At 42.6% G+C, this 15,498-nt stretch overlaps 1 protein-coding gene and 1 long non-coding RNA gene across 5 annotated transcripts in view; one reads left to right on the top strand and one right to left on the bottom strand.

Moving 5' to 3' along the window:
* Window positions 1-537: 537 nt before the first annotated feature.
* LOC308597920 lies at window positions 538-5,546 on the top strand. Its single transcript, XR_014013287.1, has 2 exons — window positions 538-641; window positions 5,200-5,546. It is a non-coding gene; the product is annotated as an uncharacterized lncRNA (long non-coding RNA).
* Window positions 5,544-15,498, bottom strand: part of ROR2 (receptor tyrosine kinase like orphan receptor 2) — a 172,523-nt gene continuing 162,568 nt past the window's right edge. Inside the window, exons 7-10 of one of the 4 annotated variants that reach the window (XR_014013100.1) lie at window positions 13,901-14,146; window positions 10,004-10,206; window positions 6,847-8,644; window positions 5,544-6,803 (exon numbers count right to left, since the gene is read on the bottom strand). Coding sequence is in view for 1 of the 4 variants with exons in the window: in XM_081213610.1 (XP_081069736.1) it covers window positions 7,205-8,644; window positions 10,004-10,206; window positions 13,901-14,146 (1,889 nt within the window). In the remaining 3 variants the exon portion in view is untranslated. Of the gene's footprint in view, window positions 6,816-6,838; window positions 8,645-10,003; window positions 10,207-13,900; window positions 14,147-15,498 lie in introns of those variants that run through there. The other 3 variants (XR_014013101.1, XR_014013102.1, XM_081213610.1) reach the window with 3 other exon arrangements.

Consider the following 15,498-nt stretch of genomic DNA (forward strand, 5'->3'; position numbering starts at 1 on the left):
TACATAATTACTCTTACTAATGGCACGTTACTCTGTGTGTGTGACTAACTTATTTATTTATTACATTTCTGTACCCCCATTTCCTCCAAGGAGGTGTGCACATAGTTCTCTCTCCTTTCTCATTTTATGTTCTCAACAACCCTGCCTGGAACTAAGGAGAGTGAAGAAGAAGAAGAAGAAGAAGAAGAAGAAGAAGAAGAGAAGAGTTTGGATTTGATATCCCGCTTTATCACTACCTGAAGAAGTCTCAAAGCGGCTAACATTCTCCTTTCCCTTCCTCCCCCACAACAAACACTCTGTGAGGTGAGTGGGGCTGAGAGACTTCAGAGAAGTGTGACTGGCCCAAGGTCACCCAGCAGCTGCATGTGGAGGAGCGGAGACGCGAACCCGGTTCCCCAGATTACGAGACTACCGCTCTTAACCACTACACCACACTGGCTCTCGAGCACAGTTTTTGGGAGGTTAATAATCCAAAGTTAAGAGAGCTCAACCTTGGGAGAGCACCACGTTGGCTACTGCAAGGAGCTTCTGATGAGGCTCCATTGGGAAGCAGGAGCATTTTTGTCTGAAATGGGCCTCCTTGGAGGAGAAATCAGTTCCAATATTCGGGATGAGAAGCCCGATTGAAGAGAGCAGTCAAGGTGTGTCTCTTCCCCCTAACATCTGACCGGGTGAAGTGTGTGAAAGTGGGGAGGGGAAAGAGAGGGAGAAGGAGAAAACACTCCCTAAGCCCCCATAAATAGGTCAAAGAAGAGCTTATTTCTTCCAGGCTTTATTTCTCTCACAAAGGCTGTGACAAAACCAAATTCTCACAGATAATAAAGATGATCCCTTCTTCCCTACTGAACTCTGGCTGGGAGCTCCCAAGTAGTAGCAGCAGCAGCAGCAGCAGTAGTAATTATAATAATAATAATTTCTTATTTATACCCCGCCCATCTGACTGGGTTTCCCCAGCCACTCTGGGCAGCTCCCAACAGAATATTAAAAGCACGATAAAACATCAAACATTAAAAACTTCCCTAAACAGGGCTGCCTTCAGATGTCTTCTAAAAGTCAGATAGTTGTTGACTTCCTTGACATCTGATGGGAGGGTAGGTGCCACTACTGAGAAGGCCCTCTGCCTGGTTTCCTGTAACCTCACTTCTCGCTGTGAGGGAACTACCAGAAGGCTCTCGGTGCTGGACCTCAGTGTCCGGGCTGAACGATGGAGGTGGAGACGCTCCTTCAGGTATACTGGGCCGAGGCCATTTAGGGCTTTAAAGGTCAGCACCAACACTTTGATTTGTGCTTGGAAATGTACTGGGGCCCAAGGTCTTTTCAGGACCAGTGTTATATGGTCTTGCCGGCCACTCCTAGTCACCAATCTAGCTGCCACATTTTGGATTAATTGTAGTGTCTGGGTCACCTTCAAATGATGTACAGGTGGTACATGACTCCAAATAAACTAGCTAAGATATATAAAAATCTAGTGGTGCCAGCCCTGTGGAACGTCCTCCCATCAGATGTCAAGGAAATAAACAACTGACTTTTAGAAGACATCTGAAGGCAGCCCTGTTTAAAGGTAAAGGTACCCCTGCCCGTACGGGCCAGTCGTGTCTGACTCTAGGGTTGTGCGCCCATCTCACTTAAGAGGCCGGGGGCCAGCGCTGTCCGGAGACACTTCTGGGTCACGTGGCCAGCGTGACGAAGCTGCTCTGGCGAGCCGGCACCAGCACAGCACACGGAAACGCCGTTTACCTTCCCGCTATAAGTGGTACCTATTTATCTACTTGCACTTAGGGGTGCTTTCGAACTGCTAGGTGGGCAGGAGCTGGGACCGAAAGACGGGAGCTCACCCCGCCGCGGGGATTCGAACCGCCGACCATGCGATCGGCAAGCCCTAGGCACTGAGGTTTTACCCACAGTGCCACCCGCGTCCCACAGCCCTGTTTAGGGGTTTTTTTATATTTGATGTTTTATCGTGTTTTTAATATTCTGTTGGGAGCCACCCAGAGTGGCTGGGGAAACCCAGCCAGATGGGTAGGGCAGAAATATTATTATTATTAGCCAAGATGGTAAGCTTTGGAATTGCCAGAGGGGAGAGGATTGGAATGGAATCTGAGGCTGCCTGTAGCTATTGGAACTGATGGTTGTCACATGTACCTAAAGCCCCAGATGCCGTGGACGCTTGTTCATAAGTCTAAGAAATAATATTTTGTGCATGTGGTTACTGCATAAAAAAAGATAATTGTGAACCACTGCAGTTCTTCAAAATATCACCTTCACTTGCTGTGCCTCATTCTTCCATGCAGGGTGTATTAAAACAAATAAAATACTTAAAAATCTCCCACTGGCAACAAGGGTTAATAGAGTTCTGTCCTCCATTAGGACAGTTTTTGGGAGGTTAATAATCCAAAGTTATGGCAACGCCTTTCTGTTACTACCCAATTCTGTTGCTACAGTTGAGCGGCAGACTGTTGTCATACTACATCTGTTTAATTCTGAGGGTAATTTGAAAGATAATTCAACAGTACTAAGTGCCTCAAGCCTTCTGAGAATTAAATCACTTTAAATGAACATAATTGTAAGATATTCTTATTCAACAGTGAAACGCATGTGGCAGCTGAAAAGTGGAGTGCAAAAATTAATGCATCAAACACCATTTTCAGTGTTTCACTTCAAACAGAAAATTCATTTCAGAAGTCATTAAAATTAAGAAAATATTAGCTGAGCATGTATTTCCAACTCAATCCCCATCATTGTATTAGAAGGATAATATTTCTGCAACAGAATGAAGCTTCTAGTTAGGTTTTTTAATTCTTTAATGAACTTACCATATGCATCTCCATCAAGATGCCTGTTCAAGAAAATGCTTGTATCCCTTTTCTAACATATTAGAGTTCTAATGTCCCTTCCTTTTTAAAACTATTGATGATTGATGTTTCCACACATCAATAGCTACTTTTAAATTCTGGCTCTGAACTGGTGGTTTAACTTTATGCCCTAAGCCTGTACCATTTTTAGGACTTTTTTCTCCTTCATTGTGGTGTTTGGAGGAATGAAACAGCCAAACAGTGAAATTGCCGTGGATGGAGAGAGATCAGGCAACTTGGAGTGAACTCAGAGGAAAAAAGCTATCAAATCTCTGGTGCTTTACTTGGGAAAAGAATTGTAGAAGCATAAATGGAAGAATTTCTAAAAGATAAGGATGGAAAACCATGGCAAACATAACAGGAAATGGGAACTGAAGAGCTGGGTGCAAATTAATGGCTATATAACAAGAACTATGGAATAATATCTCAATATATTTGAATAATATCTCAATATATGATCACAGCAGAGAGATTCCTATATGGACAAAGACAGAAATATTTATTATTGTTTAATATGGAGACATGGTTGTTGAAGTTACTGGAGGCAAAGGTGATACGTTCAATTAGAGAAAAAAACATTGCTGACCTTTATTAATAATAATAATTAGAGAACTACTTTTGGACTTTTTGTGTGAAAAGGAAACAGAACGAATTTGTTTCGGGAACAATGAAGAAGTGAATTAAAATTGACAATACCTTGTTTTTTGACTCAAAACTCATCCTTAAAAATTCCTGTGCAAATAAATATATATATAATGAAGAGGTTGTTTACGGATTCAGTAGCTAAAATCGGACATTAAACAGGAACAAGAAGCAATTATCAGAAGTGTACAAAATTGCTAGAGATGGAATTTTGACCAATGGGCTTGTTATACAGAGATGCCACCAACGGCTGGGGATCTAAAATTCGTAAGATCGGCAATGTTCCTATCTGCCTCCTATATTTTTCTTCCAGTTTTGGAATCTAGCACATATATGGAAAGCATGTCTTCAGTCAAATTCTTCCTCCTGGTTAGATACGTGTCTGAGATTAGTTCAACAAAAAAATAAGGTTGGCACTCTATTGGCCTCCTGAAGGTTGAAGGGTCGGTGGCCAAAAATACTGCTGGAGTCAACGATGATGCAACGGGTAAGGAGTTCTCTGGTAAGAATTAGGTAGCCTACTATGTTAGGCAAGAGTGGTTTCCATTATCCCAACAGTGTAGTTAAGAGCTCAGCAATAAGTACCAATGTCCTATAAGTCCAGAATTCAGACATTAGTGACCAAAGAAGTGGGCACTAAGGCACCTTCAAAACATTTTCAGAAAACATCTCAATGCATATGGGATGGGCAAAATTGTGGAAACCTTTTGGGAAAAGTGTATTTCCAAGGTTTGATGGCTCATAACACAATGACAAACCTAGACAGAATCTTAAAAAGCAGAGACATCACCTTGCCAACAAAGGTCCATATAGTTAAAGCCCTGGTTTTCCCAGTAGTGATGTATGGAAGTGAGAGCTGGACCATAAAGAAGGCTGATCGTCGAGGAATTGATGCTTTTGAATTATGGTGCTGGAGGAGACTCTTGAGAGTCCCATGGACTGCAAGAAGATCAAACCTCTCCATTCTGAAGGAAATTAGCCCTGAGTGCTCACTGGAAGGACAGATCGTGAAGCTGAGGCTCCAATACTTTGGCCACCTCATGAGAAGAGAAGACTCCCTGGAAAAGACCCTGATGTTCGGAAAGATGGAGGGCACAAGGAGAAGGGGACGACAGAGGACGAGATGGTGGGACAGTGTTCTCGAAGCTACCAGCATGAGTTTGACCAAACTGCGGGAGGAAGTGGAAGACAGGAGTGCCTGGCGTGCTCTGGTCCATGGGGTCATGAAGAGTCGGACACGATTAAACGACTAAACAACAACAACACATAATTGGCTCTCTAAACATTCATGCTCATTGGCAACATTCAAATGAAGAAAAGCTACTGCATATCAACCTAAGTAAGTTGTGCTTCCTTTTTCTGGTTATTTGGCTATAACTTTTGATAGAATACAGATAATTGAACACACTTTGTTGCATTACATTCTTCATTAAGTTATCTTTCCACTGATATATAATTTTATGTTATTACTCCCCAGAAAGTGGTGTTATGAGTAATCAAACCTCAGAAATACACTTTCCCCAAAAGGTTTCCACAATTTTGGCCACTAGTGTATTTATTGCATTGTAAAGCTATTGAGATGTCCTCAGATTGTGTCCTGTTAGTGTGCCCTATGGATGGAAGGCTCTTTGACCCAGTGGATTCTTCCATCAGCAGAACATGGATCTTCAACCATTCCCCTCCTTTCCTGTCATCCCTAACCCAGATGTGTTCCGGAGGTTTGAAGGATCCTTCGGAACAGCATGGAAGGTGGCACAAGATCATCACTGAAGATCGCCTTAGTCCCCATTCCTCTGGTGGAAGGCTCCACCAAATGAGATAATTTTCAGTCGGCAGAGGGGCACTGCTTGGATGCAAAACATTCATTTAAAATGAATGAATGAATGAATGAATTGGTCTCCCATTCTGGACTCTGGGCATACAATTCTCTTTGTGCCGCCATGTCAATGCTCATAAATAAGAAAACGGGCGCATAGGAAGAGAAAGTTCTTAAATTCAACTGCATTACAGTATCGAAGGTCATCAACGCATTTAATAAACTAAATAAACTTCTTTTATTTGTATGATTTATTGATATTCTCCAACTCGCATTTATATTAACAAGCAAGAGAGCTCCTCATCGTTTACCTACCAGTGCATAGCAAATTTCAAGAGATAAACTGGAAACCAGTTAAGCAGTTCCTGTTACTAAGACAGGCTGCAGATTGCAATGGTGCGCTTCACGTAACCCAAACGTACTTTGCAAAGGCACAGTTTATTATGGTAAAACATGGAAGAATGGAAATGAGAATTTCCACATTTACAGTGTATTTTTTTTCTTTTTACAACATCTTACAAATTAATCAAATATTTATGTGCTGCTTTGTTAGATAGTCCATGTGATGGATTTACAGCCTAGAACTACAATGTATATGTAGCTACATTATAATACAATTCAGGGAATATTTATATTACAGAATGTGTGAAATGTATGGCTATGAAATGTTTGGACCAGTATTTATCAACATATCAAAGCATACAAATCCCAATCCCAATAAAATATTACAAAGCATAATGTAAACGGTTAAGTTATATAGGCATTCTTTTCAAAGATCCAAATGCTACAATAAAAAACCCATATAAAATGTAACAAAACATAAATTACATTTCAAAGTCTGTACATGATTCATCTCACAAAAAAAGCATCAAACATGTATCCACACATTCTATACAATATTGCTTATTTTGGTCTTTAAAGATCTACAATCTCTAAAAAAGTTCTTTTTAAAAAGAAAAACAAAGGAGGGTATGTGTTTTTCTAGAACCTTTTAAACTAAATTCAAAATGAGTTTAAAATTCTTATTGATCAACACAATCAATAATATGTGCTAATGTATTTCTGAGCCCTTTATCAAGATTTGACCACAACAGGCAAAAGAGGTTGGCTTATTCAGTTAGTGCAAAGCCTACCAGGTCACTTCTTCTGGTTAGAAAAATATATTTGCTGCTAAAACATGTTATACTTCCATTCCTTTATAATGGAAATCAATTCACTTCTTCAGCGGGAGGGGGGGGGATGCAATGCTCAGTCACTAAGATATACCAGTCATTCTGCTTTCTTACCTGAACTTCAGCTACATTTCAAATTTGGAAAAATATTCTTACCTGTCTCTTCTTACCTATATTTGAATAACCCCCCTGCAAATCAATTCTATCAAGAAGACAAAGATTCTGTTTGTAGGATGTCCTTTATACCTTGAGCACTTTTCCACATGCAGAACAACCCTGTGTGTTATTGTTGACCAACTCTCTCTCTCTCTCTCTCTCTCTCTCTCTCTCTCTCTCTCTCTCTCTCTCTCTCTCTCTTGGTTACTGATTTTACCAGAATTCCTTTAAAAAAAATTACAATCAGAGTTCAAGATATACATGATGTGCAATGCATTTCCACTTTCTGTTGCACAGCAACAGTATATTATAAAAACAGCCTCCCTGCAAAAACTGCAATCAACCCTAGATTCAGAAACAGCAATTCCCAATCTTCATATTTTGCATACATCTGCCGGAAAGAAACATGATATGTCATTATTGTTGCATCTCAGGTGGTTTTGGATTATAGTGTGTATAAACGTCCGGGGGATGGGGGGACGCATTGATTATGCAAGTCAAAAGGACAACAGCCTCCACTGGACTGAAGACGTGCCCCATTTTGTCTTTGTAGTAAGGCAACACCTCTAGGCTTCTGTCTGGAATTCTGCCTCGTCCATCTGAAGAGTGTCATTATCACCCAATAATTCTGTTTCGGGCACTGAGCCCTCTTCCTCCTCCTCTTCCTGGACCAGACTCTGAGCAACATCTTCTGTGGCGTGTGCATCATCTGCACCTTCAGACAGCAGAGCAGCCCTGTCCGCCACCGAGGCATTGGAGGGAGCGGTTGTTACGTATCCCGTGCTTGTGGAACCACTGCCACTGTGATGGGATCCTGGTTTTGGAATCATCTGAGGAGCCATTTGCTGAGGAGCCATGTGCATCGGGATCTGCACGGGATAAAAATTGGGCAAATAAGCTCCGTAGGCCGGCATCGGTTGGTAACCATTGACGGGAATGTAGAGTTGAGGTGGTGGAACCATCGGCCGTATCTGTCCTTTCATTGGGATGAACTGTGGCTGAGGGAAAGCTTGAGCTTTCTGTTTTGGTCCAACATACCTAGTGTTGCTGACATTGCTAACAGGGCTTGTGCTGAGGGAACTGGTTTGTGTGGTGTTGCTCGCCCCAGACGTTTGTGCTGAGCTGTTGTAATTCGACAAGTTCCCCCAGGTTCTCAGCCTGTTGTGGATGTCTTTGAATCTTGGCCTTCGGTTGGGAAATTCATTCCAACATTCCAACATCAGCGAGTACATCCACGCAGGGCAGTCGTCGGGACACGGCAAAAACTGCCTGTTTCTTATCATCTCGATGACATCTTGGTTGGAATAGCCACAGTAAGGCTGCAGGCCATAGCTGAAGATCTCCCACAATACCACTCCATAGGACCAGATGTCGGAATCAATGGAAAACTTGCCATACATGATTGCCTCGGGGGACATCCACCGTATAGGCAGCGGAGCATTCCCCATGAGTTTGTAGTAGTCAGCAGAATAGACTTCCCTGAAAAGGCCCAAGTCGGAGATTCTCACACTGAGTTTGTCGAACACCAATACATTTCTAGTGGCTAAATCTTTGTGGACGACGTGATGGCTTGACAGGTATTCCATCCCTGCCGCTATCTGAGTCACAATGTGGAAAAAATCTGCTGGCTCCAATGTGGACTTCACGGTCTTGTCGTCATCAGTGCTGCCGACGTCAGAATGAGGGGATCTCATAACCAAAAACTCATGCAGGTCGCTATGGGAACAGTAGCTAAAAATCATACTGATGGGCTGCTCTTTCGTCACTATTCCCAGTAAGCAAACGATATTTGGGTGCTGTAACCTTGACCTCATCATCGCTTCATGTTTAAATTCTTCCCGGAGGGCTAAGTCGGCTTTATCCTTGAGGGTTTTGATGGCAACTGTCTGCGTCTGCTCGCCTGGTGTGGTACCAAACAGGTGACCCTTATAAACTTTCCCAAACTTCTCCTCGCCTAGCTCCTCCATGAACCTCACCGTGGAGAGACTGATCTCTTTCAGCTTAGTCTGAAAATAAAACATACCCACAATCATTCTCTTAATGGTTTCATTCTAAATCAAAGGAAAATGTTTATTTTTGAAGAAATATTCACAAACTTTTTATTGATAATAAGCAGCCAAATAGTTTGAGGATCTATACAACTGTGTAACATGCAGAAACAGCATTTTTAGAGAAATCAAAGACTGGAACTGAGGGAAGTCAGGGGGTGGGGGTGGGTGGGAGGGAGGGGGAAGGAGGAAAAATGGGGGGGAGAAATAAGGATGATATGTTTCTGGATAATATGTTTTGTTTTAATTTTGAATAAAAAAAGTTATTAAAAAAATCAAAGAGAAATGTTACAAATTATTAGGTGGTTCTCACAAGAAGAAAGCTATGGATCAAAGTTTACATTCAGCTTATGTTTATACTCAAAGGGATCTCATTTGTTTTACAAACTCACATCCAGGACAAAATATTTCATGTCTGTGTATTTCAATAGTTTTAAAGCAGCAAGTAAAAGAAACTGCCATGTGTTTATCAACAGGATCATCTCAGTGGCTTATGATTTTCCTCATGTTCTAGAAAGTGTTACCTTTTAACACAATGACCTTTTTGCTGACCCTAAAAGTCACAGGAACTGGCATCATTTCCACCTCAATATCTCATAACTGAAGATTTTCAATTCACTGGGCATGTGAATGGCTTGTGGAAACAGGCTTGAGTCCAATGATGGTTGTGTGCTATCTGAAAATTACCGTGCACACGGGTGGGGAATTTGAATTTCACTAATCCCACTCCCAACTTAATCTAGCCCGTTATGTCCCCAAGAAAGCTGCTCCTGATTTTTGAGGGAGCCTCTGGAACAGTGGAGGATAAAAGCTGGGGAACCTGCAGCCCACTAGATCAGGCTTCCTCAAACTCGGCCCTCCAGATGTTTTTGGCCTACAACTCCCATGATCCCTAGCTAGCAGGATCAGTGGTCAGGGATGATGGGAATTGTAGTCTTCGAACTGCTAGGTTGGCAGGAGCAGGGACCGAGCAACAGGAGCTCACCCCGTCACGGGGATTCAAACCGCCAACCTACTGATCAGCAAGTCCTAGGCTCTGTGGTTTAACCCACAGCGCCACCCGCGTCCCTATGAAGCCTGCTCTAGATATTGTCAAACTACAACTCCCTTCATCACTGAAAATTGGCCATGCTGGGACTGTTGTACCACCTTAAGGACCCATCTCTGGTCTAAGATACGGCATTGAGGGCTGCAGATGGTAGGGGAGGATTGGCAAAAATTGAGTTTCTTGCCTTGTGCAAGGAGATGCTTCCTGTCACTGTAAAGCTACCACTGGATAAAACCTGGTGTCTTCCCCCCCCCTTGTTTAAATGGTACCTGTTTGTGCTGATTAATGAGAGGCATTTCCATATCCTGGCTAGGAGACGCCATCAGCTGGCGACGCTGAGGAGTAGTAGCAGATGTCTTCTGCTTGTTCCTGCACATACACACCAAGAAGAAAAGGCAGGCAATAACCAGAGGAATTGCTATGCTGGGTACCAGGATGTAGAGGATCCCCATTTTGCTGTTGTCACGTGGACCTGTTTAGGTTTTGAAAAAAAAAAACACGTTTTCAGGAGGAGTCTTAAACATTCACACGTAATGGAAATAAGTGCATGCACACAACCAGCACCAAGAGATTAAACTTCAGTACATGCACCCGCACATGGAAAACCAATGGTAAACCCAAACATAATATTGCATTAATTGCCAACAGATTTCAAATTCCTAAGAGTAAGGAGTGAATATGGTCCAAGAGAAGTTGAAATGCAAAATAAATACAAGCTACATGGATCCAACCAGCACTCACTGGTCATGCATAGATAACACTCTATAACTGAACTTTCTGAATACACAAATAACAATGCTTTACAGTCACACCTTGGAAGTCGAACGGAATCCGTTCCAGAAGTCCGTTCGACTTCCAAAACTTTCAGAAACCAAAGCGCAGCTTCTGATTGGCTGCAGGATATTCCTACAGCCAATTGGAAGCCGCAGAAGCCCTGTTGGACATTCAGGTTCCAAAGAACGTTCGCAAACCGGAACACTCACTTTCGGGTTTGTGACGTTTGGGAGCCAAAGCGTTCGAGTACCAAGGCGTTCGGGATCCAAGGTACGACTGCATTTCTGTTTGAAAGGATGCAATCCTATGGCACTTACCTGGGAATAGGTCCAACTGAATACATTGGGGTTTCCTTCCAAGGAAATACACCAAGATGGTGCCGCATTTTCAGGGTGTGGCCCAACAGCCACTCATATGAGCCACTTCTAATAAGGCACACCAGTCTTGCTATAAGCCTGCAAACTTTTTTACTAGTATATTTGGGGTAGCCAACCTTTTCCCATCAGCCCACTGCATTTCTTTACTGGGCATGGAAAAGGGGGCTTTCTTCCCCTCACGGCCTGCTTTGTCCCTTAGAGACAGCCCCCTCACTTGCCTATGGCCCCAGGTGAGTGCTTAAATAAAAAAGGTAAAAGGTAAAGGACTCCTGGACAGTTAAGTCCAGTCAAAGGCGACTATGGGGCTGCGACGCTTATCTCGCTTTCAGGCCAAGGGAGCTGGTGTTTGTCCACAGACAGCTTTCTGGGTCATGTGGCCAGCAGTGTGCGATGGCACACTGTGATGGAAACCAGAGCGCACGGAAATGCCATTTAGCTTCCCGCCACAGCGGTACCTATTTATCTACTTGCACTGGTGTGCTTTTGAGCTGCTAGGTTGGCAGGAGAGCAATGGGAGATTCGAACCGCCGACCTTCTGATCGGCAAGCCCAAGAGACTCAGTGGTATAGGACTCTGATGCACATAGAATTCATGCTCCCAGGAGAGTTGCTTCATTCATTTGAACAGAAAATGCAGCAGCTTCACATGCACATCAACATATCCAAAGAGACTATCACATTGGAATGAATAAGGCAGAATTCAGAGTATCCCCAGCAAATATTCATAGATAAAATAAACAAATGTTTCAACTAGCAATTATATATTTGTACAGTTAAATTTTATATAGCCTTTGCCCTCCTATGTAACTTTCCAGTTGGATCACTTACTGACTAATTTCTGACTAAATTATAATAAAAGTAATTCAAGGTCTGAAGTAAGAAGTGCTCTTTAGGAAAAATCTGTAAAACCAACAGGACCTTGACTAATATATCTGTTCAGCAGAGTCATGCAACAGAGTCTAGTTTTAATATTTATAGCCTACTTATATGTAAGAACCATAAAAGCAGTTCACAGGAAAATGCAACAGGACAAAAATGCAAAAGTTAAAAGCAACAAATCAGTAACAATAAAATGGAAGCAATTAATATATTAATACAAGATTAATAAATCAGGGAGAAGAAGTTTTCAACAACATGATCCCATTGGGATTTTTGCTTTGTTTTAACTATTTATTTCATGCTTTTATGCTGTATTTTTATCTTGTGAACCGCCCCGAGATCTTTGGATAAAGGGCGATATATCAATTTAATAAATAATAATAATTTCCCAGCTGTTATCTGAAGTAGTACCACCCAGGAAGGCCTCTTGCATCCTTTTGCTGAGTGTGAAGCTCTGTCCTTTAGGACCATTTAGTGTGACACAAGAATGAATTACTGGCACATGTACAAAGCACTCATTTGCATGTTGAATGTTTAGGCTATGCTCCCAAACTCTCAGATATGAAATTTGGCACACTACAGAGAACATTTTCTGAAGAGAGTTTATAGTGCAAACCATCAATCACAACCCAGTTCACACATTATGTTAAACCATAGTTTAGTGTTACAAAAATGGGTCTTCTTTCTTCCATGTCCTCTCTCCTCCCTTTGTTACTTGCTGAAGAGAAGGGAGTGGGATAATCTGCTTAGTTATGACTGGCCAGTGTTTCTTATTATATCTGCACTGCAACGCTGGTCAGTCATAAACCACAGTTTCAGCCTGCTTTTTCAATAAACCGTTGTTTAAACTAAATACAAATTGCCCTTGTCAGATGTAACAACCAACTGCAATTAGTTTAAAAATGGACATAGATGCTTTCAATCCATTCCTTGCAGCTGTGATTGAGGAGTGAGGAGTGCACAAGCCCAAGGAGCACTGAAGCTCATTCCTGTAAAAAAGGTAAAGGTAAAGGACCCCTGGATGGTTAAGTCCAGTCAAAGGTGACTATGGGGTTGTGGCGCTCATCTTGCTTTCAGGCCGAGGGAGCTGCTGTTTGTCCACAGACAGCTTTCCAGGTCATGTGGCCAGCATGACTAATCCACTTCTGGCACAACGGAACACCGTGATGGAAACCAGAGCGCACGGAAATTCCGTTTGCCGTTTGCGGTACCTATTTACCGTATTTTTCGCTCTATAAGACACACTTTTTCCCTCCTAAAAAGTAAGGGGAAATGTGTGAGCATCTTATGGAGTGAATGCAGGCTGCGCAGCTATCCCAGAAGCCAGAATAGCAAGAGGGATCGCAGCGCAACGCTCCCTCTTGCTGTTCTAGCTTCTGGCTTAGCCCCTCTGTCCCTTCCCCCACCTCCCGGAAAAGCCCGCAAGAGCTGCACTCTCTTTAAATAGCCACACGGAGCATGTGTGTGGCTCTTGGGGGCTTCTCCCTCCTCGGGGAAAAGCCTGCAAGCGCCGCACACACGCTCCACGCGGCTCGTGAAAGGGAGCGCTGAGCAGAGCCTGGGATGCATACAGGGCTCTGCTCAGCGCTCCCTTTAAAGAATATTTTTTTCCTTGCATTACCCCTCTAAAAACTAGGTGCATCTTATGGTCAGGTGCGTCTTATGGAGCCAAAAATATGGTATCTACCTGCACTGGCGTGCTTTCGAACTGCTAGGTTGGCAGAAGCTGGGACAGAGCAATGGGAGCTCACCCCACTGTGGGGATTCAAACTGCCAACCTTATGATTGGCAAGTCCAAGAGGCTCTGTGGTTTTGACCACAATGCCACCCACACCCTGTACATTACAAGTACAATCTACATAATCTTGACCAAGGACTCCTGACAAACGTTCACCCAATAATAGGTAAGATCATTAGATAAAACTGCAAACCTGAAAGATTAGTCTTGCTTTCTTCAAACCCAAGAACAGCAGCAGTACAGGCCATAAATTACATGCACTTAAATCCCCCTGGCTTCAATGTTGACAAACAAACAATGCATTAATACGAAATGGTGCAATGAAAAGGCCTTTGATTTGCTTTACAACTATTTTTTTCTACAAACACTCTAGAAGCAGGGAAGAAAAATAATACATACTACAAGAAGGTACTTCACACAGTTCCATGCGTACGTTTTTGTTTTGCGTAAAACACCAGGGACCTTCCATCTGGCTTCCAGGGTTGCGACAGTATGCGTGTCCCCCTCCAAGTTCTGGAAACTCTGTGCTTGACAAGTGATGGGGATGAGGATGCTGAGAGTCCCAATACTGGCAATGGTGGCCTGACTTTGTGACACTGATGGTGCCTCTATAATCTGCTCCAGAGCCATTGTAACACTGGTGATCTGCAAGAAGTAGTTTGGCAGAAGATGATTAACACAAAGCAATCCTCCCCTTGCAAAACAGTTTCCTATGTCTAGTAAATCTGTTATTTTGCTGACCTCTATGTCAGGAAAAGGCAAACTCCCACTGTGGTGCAGTGCAGAAATGTATGCATCATCACTTCTTAGCAAACTCATCTGCTTCAACATGACTTAAGCCTCTTTTTTATAGAACAGCTTCACCTAAGATTAACTAACTGATCCAAAAGTGAAAGATGAGTGAAAAGGCTTACTCTTGCAATAACAAACAAGAATAACCCAATATGTATGACTTTCCCATCAGCTAGACTATGCTATATGAATAAATTAATATATGAAACGTGGACCACTTATAAACGCCATCTCCAACTCCTCGAAAGATTGCATCAGTGGTGTCTCCAGAAAATTTACACATCACTTGGGAAACAGGCGAACCAATGCCAGTGTACTGGAAGAAGCAAAGATCGCCAGTGCCGAAGCAATGATTTTCAACGTCAACTTCATTGGACTGGTTATGTTGTGTGGATGCCTGATTATCATCTTCCAAAGCTACTACTCTATTCTGAACTTAAAAATGGAAAATGTAATGCTGGTGGTCAACAAAAGAGGTTTAAAGACTCTCAAGGCAAATCTTTAAAAATGTATTATAAACACCAACAACTAGAAAACACTGGCCTGCGAGTGCTCCAATTGGAGAATGGCCTTTACCAAAGGTGTCATGGGCTTTGAAGATGCTCAAACTCAGGACGAAAGGGAGAAAAATACTAAGAGGAAGGCCCATTTGGCAAACCCTCACCATGATCAACTTCTGCCCTGAAACCTATGTCCCCACTGTGGAAGGACGTGTGGATCCAGGACTGGCCTCCACAGTTACTTACGGACTCACTGTTTAAACTGTGTTTATGAACGATAATCTTACTCAGCTACGAGTGATCGCCAAAGAAGAAAAAGATGAATAAAGCAGCAATTCAGAAACCAAACAGGTCACGGCATGAAGGCCAACAAACCAATATCTGAACCACATAACTCCCACCAAAATTTGCACCCCATCTTTAAACTGCTGTTCCCCACCCCCTGCTTAGCCTCCTCTGCTCCTGTTAAAAAATTCTTTTCCTTGTTCTTTCCCTGCAACTTTCTAATCCTCAGCCCTGTTCTTTATTTTTATCCTGTATCTGGTTTTGCTTCACTTCCATAAACACAACTGTACCAGTTTCATAATATTTATGTATCCCATTAAAAATTGCTCCAGTTGCACAAGGTGATCTGTACTGGCCTGCTGCCTCAGGCGTGTCATTTTGTGGGTAGAGAAATTCCCTTTCCAGAGATGTCAATGCTTC

Source organism: Podarcis bocagei (genome assembly GCF_964188305.1).
Source record: "Podarcis bocagei genome assembly, chromosome: 11".
Taxonomy (NCBI): Eukaryota; Metazoa; Chordata; class Lepidosauria; order Squamata; family Lacertidae; genus Podarcis; species Podarcis bocagei.